The sequence below is a fragment of the Spodoptera frugiperda genome, chromosome 15 (genome assembly GCF_023101765.2).
Source record: "Spodoptera frugiperda isolate SF20-4 chromosome 15, AGI-APGP_CSIRO_Sfru_2.0, whole genome shotgun sequence".
In the NCBI taxonomy this organism is placed as follows: domain Eukaryota; kingdom Metazoa; phylum Arthropoda; class Insecta; order Lepidoptera; family Noctuidae; genus Spodoptera; species Spodoptera frugiperda.
Genome location: NC_064226.1, coordinates 5,599,334 through 5,607,337, shown reverse-complemented (window position 1 = coordinate 5,607,337; position 8,004 = coordinate 5,599,334). Strand labels below are relative to the sequence as shown.

General features: G+C 33.6%; 1 protein-coding gene across 1 annotated transcript; it reads right to left on the bottom strand.

Annotated features, from left to right (window-relative positions):
- Nucleotides 1–5,222: 5,222 nt before the first annotated feature.
- On the bottom strand, nucleotides 5,223–7,682 carry LOC126911521 (uncharacterized). Its single transcript, XM_050699071.1, has one exon. It carries the CDS (start codon nucleotides 7,664–7,666, stop codon nucleotides 5,489–5,491), a length of 2,178 nt encoding a protein of 725 aa, XP_050555028.1. The 5' UTR covers nucleotides 7,667–7,682; the 3' UTR covers nucleotides 5,223–5,488.
- Nucleotides 7,683–8,004: the final 322 nt, after the last annotated feature.

Below are 8,004 nucleotides of genomic sequence, written 5' to 3'. Positions count from 1 at the left end.
CATGCTGCGGACTACCTAGCGATTTTACCATGGCTCCCGTTCGAAAACCAAGTAGAAACGGGGTGGTTTTTAGACGCTAAGAGTCTGACATTCCCTCTAGCGTCATCCAAGGTGGGAGAAGTCATTGGATGATTTTCCTCACTTAAAAGAACCGTTAACATCACAGTCATTTCTTGACTTTTAATATGAAGACCGTGCTACAATAAGTATGATGAGTTTAAACGTGCAAAATTATGTGCTATTATTGGATCTACTAGTAGTATTCTAATTCATTTCACCAGACCAAGTTTGTTGCCAGAAAATCATGTTCCATTTTAAATTGATTCATATAAAACTGTTAAGATAAAATGCCTTAAACAATCTTCCCCAAAACTACCGAATTATTTAGGATTGCTCTCTTGGACTTGCGAGACATCCAGTCCTCTCTACATCTATACCCAAAGCTTTGTTTTCTTTGCCGAAACAATGGGAAACATATACACTACACACGCCCCTTCTTGTTGGACAAGACATCGTCTAGAGACTCTGGAGAATTGCGTCTGTCGCTTTACGTACTCGAGGTACATACAAAGTGAACACTACCCTCTACCATGAGTTCAAAGCAAGTAACTTAATATTTACTTTCGACCGTCGACAGCAACGACTTAAAAATTTGCTATGCCAAATTTTGCAGCGCCTCTATCGGTCACTTATGGAACTAAAATTTGGCAGAAAAAATTTACGTCGTCACTATCGAGTATCGACTTATAGTATTACTTTAAACTCATGGTAGAGGTACAATATTCCTTACCTTCGCCTCTCTTGCTTTGGAACGCAGCGAATTCCGTGCGGCATTGAAACTTGATACCTTGAGCGACGTCCCCCCAAGCCAATGCAGCTAGGAACCGTTCTATCTCAATATTAGCTGCGAAGTTTTATAATCTTCTTTGTTATTTAGGTATACCACTTAAATTATAAACTTGAAGGGTGGTTGGTTACTTTTAAATTGACGGAACAGAATAATTCGATATCATTGAAAAGTTTTGAGAATTATAAAATAACATAGAACAGATTTTCCTGCATTAGGTAAGAGAAATAACAATATGATCTACCGTTTTAAAGTGGATAAACCAAAACATACAAAAGCCAAAAACATTAAGAAACTAAATCAAAATAACAAAACAATGTCGCGTTTATAAACAACAACTCCGCAACGCTATCTAATCTGTGGTAGAACTTTACAATGGCCACCAGTGGCAACGTGATGGATGGGCAGCAGGGATGGCTGTGACGTCATCAGGGAAATCTTATTGTGTTTATTCCTTATCTACGCAATTCCTTAAAACTTCCAAATAAACCGCTCAAGGATTAGATAGGCTTATTGTTACGTCACAATGGATTGGACTCGACAAATCAATCTTCGTATTGTTTCTTGCAAGGAAATGATTTTCCAATTATAAGTACGTTTATAAATGATTCGGTGTAAGTGGAATTGTTTGAATGAATTTACGTTTAATTTAACATACCCATTGATTAATCTGCTTCAATTAATTTTCGTCATTGTGTGGCTTTGTAGGATTATGTTGTTTATTGTAAAATGTGTTGTAGGTGTGTTGAGATTGTGTTGGTTTTCAAATAGGTAGACTAAATATGGCTAAGATTCAGTGCCGTTCTAAAAAGAAGTAGCAAGAAATAATGTAATTTAGAAATGGTTGTATCATTTTTTTTTTGAATGTTATTTCGTTCTGCTACTCTTTACTAAACTAAATCTGCTCATTAGCTTTGTTTTTTAAATCAAGTTGTAGAAGATGAATGAACACATTAGGTATTATTTATCAAAGCTGAACTCGAGTTTATAGGTACCTAGTATTCCCAACAGTTATCCATGAGTCTAAATATACTGAAATTATAGTCCGGTTTGGTTATCTAGAGCTCATATCGTATCAAACGCTCAAAGCTTTATACGAAACCAAAAAATATTCCACTTAAACCCATCTATTTCTAAAGCACGATTTCCATCGCTATTTTGCAGAATGCGTTAATATTTCACGTAATGACTTGCTCGACTATTATATTGAAATATGAAAATTAATTCGACAGCATTTCAAACACTAAAATTTGATTAATATTCTTGAATCACAATTCGTAGCCTTCAGTAATTACTTCGTGCGCCTATTTATTAGTGAATAGCACTGAGGCGCGTATAATTGCGGCGCAAGTTTTTGTAGGCGCTTTCGACACGCATCTGATTCAGTTTGCGATAATGATCTTTTGAAACTGGGAACAATCTGTTTCATAATAAGAGTTAAGCAAACAAAGAGTTTGTTGCCATAATAGCAGAGGGGAGGAATTGAGGCTATATCGTAACTTATCAGTCCTCTAATTAATAATTTAATTATTTTTGGAGCACTGTAGGATATTTCGCCTATAGCAGATAAAGTTAAATATTTTAAGGGGAATGTTAAAACAAGGTTTCATTGCGTGCCTATACGTGTTTTGTCATTGTTGTTTTTTATTTAAACTCCCACAATGGCGACGAAATTCCCACATGAACCGCGGAAAACACCATTTGTTTTTCCTAAGTCCAAGTCGTTAATTTCCTAATTACAGTTTCAAAATAAAAGCGTGTTTTTGTTCGGTGCCGTCCCTTCCGAGGGGCGTACAATCCCGGCCGGAAGGTTAATGGAAGAAAAAATACGCTGTACAAATTTGCATAACATTTTTCTCTGTCTTCTACCAAAATTAAGTCCTCTGGCCCCTGCATTGGCTTTGTTTAAATTACTGAAGTGAATTTCGTGATTCGCTTGTAATATTCAATTTTATGTTTGCTTCTCCCTGCTTTTATTCGTTTCTTTCTTTGAATTTCTTTAGATTAATATTTTTTATGATAAAACTTGCGGCGACATTATTTGCTTGCGTCTATTTACGTTTAAATAACTAACAAGAACGGTTTTAGCTTTGCTAATTTAAATGTTTCTGACAACATTTATTTTTCTCTTTCCTTGACCCATTTTTATAATTAGAGTAAGGATATTGTAATTGGCTGCCTTATAAGCGTTATAAATGGTGTCGCAATGAATTGCGAGAAAATCTTTGCTTAATTTATTTCAACTTATTTTCTTATACAGAAAATGGATACTGGAGTATATTTTGATTAAAAATGAAAAAGGATTTTTGCTCTATATGTATAATATTTAAATGATGATGTATTAAATTTGAAATATCGATGATAATAAATAAGTAAGCGAGTGTCAGAGCAAGTTATCGATATAGTCTGGCAAGTTGAAACTGGCGTAGGCCCTATGGGAAATCTGCAATCTTGGCCTTCCGCTAACAAAGTTTTCAACTAAAATCCTATTGTGTTCTCTGTCGTGGGGGAGTATACTTGATTAGTACTATAAGACTTGAAAGTTGATGCCAAACCACGTTATCTGAAGGAGTCTGTTAAAAAGTTGCCAAGCTTTGATTAATTAGACTCCAAAGTTTGGAAGACGTGTGAAGTTTTCGTTCGTTGGGTTTTTGGAGGTTTTAAGGATAAATAACGCTTTTTATATGATTGGGGGAATCTGGTGGAAGGTTTTTTTTGAGGGGGAAATCATCCAATGATTTCCGGTCTTTGGTGAGGCGAGAGCACCTAGCTTCACTGATAGATAGACTGACGGACAATTCATCAAGGATTAATTTTATTGAAATAAATGCTTTGACTTTAGTTTCTTGACCTCAAAAGTACTTCAAGTTTTTATATGCACAGAACTTCTATAATGCACACAAGTAATAATATCAAGCTACTATCTACATTACAAAGTAAAAATCATCCAGCCATGCTCCTTTTATTGACAAATATCAAAATATTAAACAAAGAAAAAAGCAAATAAATTCTTTAGAAGAAAAAATCATATCTGTGTGAAGGGAGCCAGTGAATGATCTGCAAATGAATGGGGTCTACCAAAGAACAAAGAAATGCTGGATAAGAAATTGCAATAAACCCTCAGCGACCTTTTTACTACCACGGTGTAGATAACAGCTCTGTTGTCACAGACATCAAACATCGAGTGCGATTTAAATAATATTCATGTTTTACGTTTTACAAAATTCTTATTGTTATTTTTTTTAACAAAAATTATATATTTTGTGTTTATTTTGATTGATCTTCTTATACTTCGATCACAGTGCCAAGTTGTAAATGTTACATTTAAAAAAAAAACTTCGCTAGTTTCTAGAAGCGGCTTCGCCCGCGTCCTTCCTCAATTGCATCACAATCCGTTCTGTAGTTTAAGCGTGATTAACTGATGAACATCCAAACAAATAAAGTTTGACAGTAGTGTGATTAATGAATAAATAAAAGGTACTCAATATTGACTTCTAAAAAAATTCTGTCGCTGTAAATCGCATAAAAATGAAGAAGACTACAAGAAAGTTAGAACAGCTCCGCAGCCAATTTATTCGAATAGTAATAAAAATACTAAAAAAAATACTAAAAAATAAGTTATTATATTACTTGTTAAAATTCATTAAGCATACCAAACATGACACTGCAGTTGACTCTTATCTCTACACGACACAAGTCTCAACATAGACTCACCCCCTATAACATGGGACTTATCGACGCCTCCCAAGCATAAGGTCGTAAGACCAAAAACTCATTTTTTTCAGGAGCGTAACTTTTGTATACTATAATAAAAAAAATGATTTGTAAAACATTTCGAATAGGTGTTTTTGCTCTATGTTATAAATTATTACTTATATAACGTATTTCCAGGCCTTGGATATTATAAAGAATCATATTTACGCAAAAAAACTCATTTTAGCAACTTACGACTTTATACTTCGAAGAGAAAAGTCGTATCTTATTGTTACGACTCTATGCTTTTCATAAGATTGATATAGACAACACGAATAAAGTCGTATGTTTGAATTACGACTGTATGCGACGTGATTATTATCGTTTCTCTTAAAAAAGGGGTCATAAGAAGGTACTTGATGAATAAAAACAACGACATATTTAAGCTCAAATCAACTTTATTACAATAATTATCATAATAGGAACATAATTCAGTCTTCTTAAATCAATGGACGTTACGATATAGGTACTTTTATTAAAAAAAAAACAAAAACAATAAATCTTCAAAAAATAATGTTAAATCTGCCAGATAATTCAGTCTTCTTGAATCAATGGACGTTACGATATAGGTACTTTTATTTAAAAAAAACAAAAACAATAAATCTCTAAAAATAATGTTAAATCTGCCATATTGCCTTCAAGGCTCAGATAGATTAATGTTATTATGTTAGACATATACAAGTTTATGTCTAATTATACAATAATCAATTAAATGACATAGAAATACAATCAAATAATAATATCTTCAAAATCAAATGCAAATCACTTTAAAATTAGTTATTCAACCCTCTTTTATATAACACAATATAATTTTTAGGTAAGTAGGTTATAAGTATAATTATGTATTTATGAGGGAATAACAATTTATTATAGATAATAGATAATAGATTAGTCAAAGGAATCACTATTGTTTTGTTCAGCAAAAGTGCCACTGTGTGACAATTGTTGATAAAAAGTATGGTACTCTTGGGGTATTATACGGCCTTGACATAGGCTTAGTAAATCATTAAATTTTGCCAATGTAATAGGTAAATGATCTGTGTAACATTGTTCCAAAACTTCTGTATCTAATAAACTATGATTTTTCCTTCTAGATGAATAACCCTTTTTAGTTAATAAATTCATAACGTTGTCTTCTTCAAAGCTATAACGGTAGTTTAAAATATAAGGTTCATTTGACACTACTTGAACTTCTCTAATTTTGGTCCAAGATATTTTTTGGTTTTTAGTATTTTTAGCCCAATTTCTACCGTCAAGTAATACTTTGTAATTGTAAAAATCTGTAAAACTCATTTCAATTACTGTGTAATTTGGTGGTTTGACTTTTGACCATCTTACTAAGGCAAACCATTGTGCTGGGGTGTAAATAAGCTTATTTTTTGCATTCCTCTCGATAAGAGCATGCACTGAGTCGGCTTCATTCTGTGTGTGCCCACGCTCTAAAAACCTATGAACTATTGTTATTTTATACTTTTTTGCTGCATATGTATAAAAAGCAAAAACAATACGGTTTCGATTTTGACCGGCACAGTTGTCGGACCAAAATCGGAATTCTTTGGCACCCTGGCTAACCTTAGTTTCAATAAATTTGGATAGGCAACTTGCGACTTCACATGCCCCGTGTTTCCCGTTACTTTCAGGCCACATGTAACAAAATCCTTCTTGACTAGCTAAATCAAATATTGTGAAATTATAAATCGATAATTTTCTTTTATAGTAAAATAAACCAACATTGCCATGAGGACAGTTCAAGATTTTTTGAAAATCAAAGCATGCTGTAACTATTTTTCCTCCGCTTTCTAAAGCTTCTTTTTTATCACTTGCTTTCATTTCTCTAGCTTTAATCTTGTTACTCATGTGAAGTTCTTGTTTTTGTTTTTCTTCTTCTGTCATTGTATCTTTGTTTGTGTTGTAAATATGGCATTCGTTACAGATATCTTTTTTCGGTTTGTGAAATGATATATTCAAATTTTGATTAATGATATCTCGATATTGTCTCACTGTCGTTGCTTTTTTAGTTATATTTTCAGTAATACACCACTCATTGTACAAAGAAAACATTTTTGTAAATGTAAGGTCACTATCTAAGTATATTTTAGTAGTATCTTTACGTACATAATGAGATTCAACGGGCTGGAACGTTTTGACATGCCTTAAAACATCCTGTTTTATTTCGTCGTCTATGACAATAGTTCTGGTACCACCGCGTCGATCAGGGGAAACAGAGCCACCCCCTGAGCTCCATTTCGCCAATGCCGTTTGAACAGTTCTTTCCCCTACAGAGAGTGTATTTAGAAACATCGTTTTGCAAACGAACACCTTATTAGGTATGTCAGAATTAGACTCAATTAGAGGCAAGCAATACTTAATCGATTTCTTGCGCCTAGACACAAGTTTTGTAGTAGAAGGATACTTAGTATCGCCTACTTCTGTATGGTTGACGATGTAATCCCATTGTCGACAGTGATCTCCAATTCGCCAAAAAGAATTAAATATACGTTCCCGTTGTTGTGCATCAAACTTTTCAAAACATTTAAGTCGGCAAGTAACCGGACATGGTTGTTTTAAAATCTTCCCATCTCTTTGAACTCCGTTCCTACTTAAATACGCTTTTCCCATATTTTTTAAACATTTTCTTTTTATGTCTTTCCACTCATCACGGCGACGGCGACGTTTTCTTCCAATAATTTTGCTTGACGACGGCGTACTTTCGTTTGACGAGCACACAGAAGAATCCTGGCTCGAAACGTTACTGAGCAGTGGTGTATTGGCTCTACTACTACTGGATGAACAATTATTATCAGCTTCGCAATTAGATACATTACTAAATAATGGAGTCGAAGTGCAAGCTACATATTTCAAAAAGTCATTATTCGGAGAGGGCATTGGTGTCATATCGAATGAATTTTCTATTACATCAGCTGATTCGTTTAAAAAATCTTCATCACATGGCTCGGAATCCTTAGGAGTTGGGGAAGCAATTACTGGTAAAATTGCGGCTAAGTTAGTTAGTTCAAAGTTGTCGTCAATACTTCCTGTACTATTACTAAAAGAGTTCCCGAACATCGTCTTGTATTGCTCCCACTGGTGTTCAGCGTCAAGTGGTACCGGTGATACTAAAAATAAAAACAGGCCATTCGTTAAAAAGTTAGCACAAATAACAAATATATTGTTTTTTTTTAATCCTATAACTATAGGGTTAAAAAAAATATTATTTTTATTGATATTTTAGCTATAATAGAAAAGCAAAGTATCGTATCACAAATTTACAACAAAGCATAAAGTCGTATGACTATGATCAGTCTTTATACGTTTAATTATTTTTATATTTCAACCACGCATAAGGTCGTAAGTATAATTTACGACTCCTAGAACGAAATAGTTACGTAGTAAAAAGTCTTAAC

Coding starts and splice junctions, on each gene's coding strand:
- LOC126911521 (XM_050699071.1), bottom strand. CDS start 7,666: ATGTTCGGGAACTCTTTTAGTAATAGTACAGGAAGTATTGACGACAAC.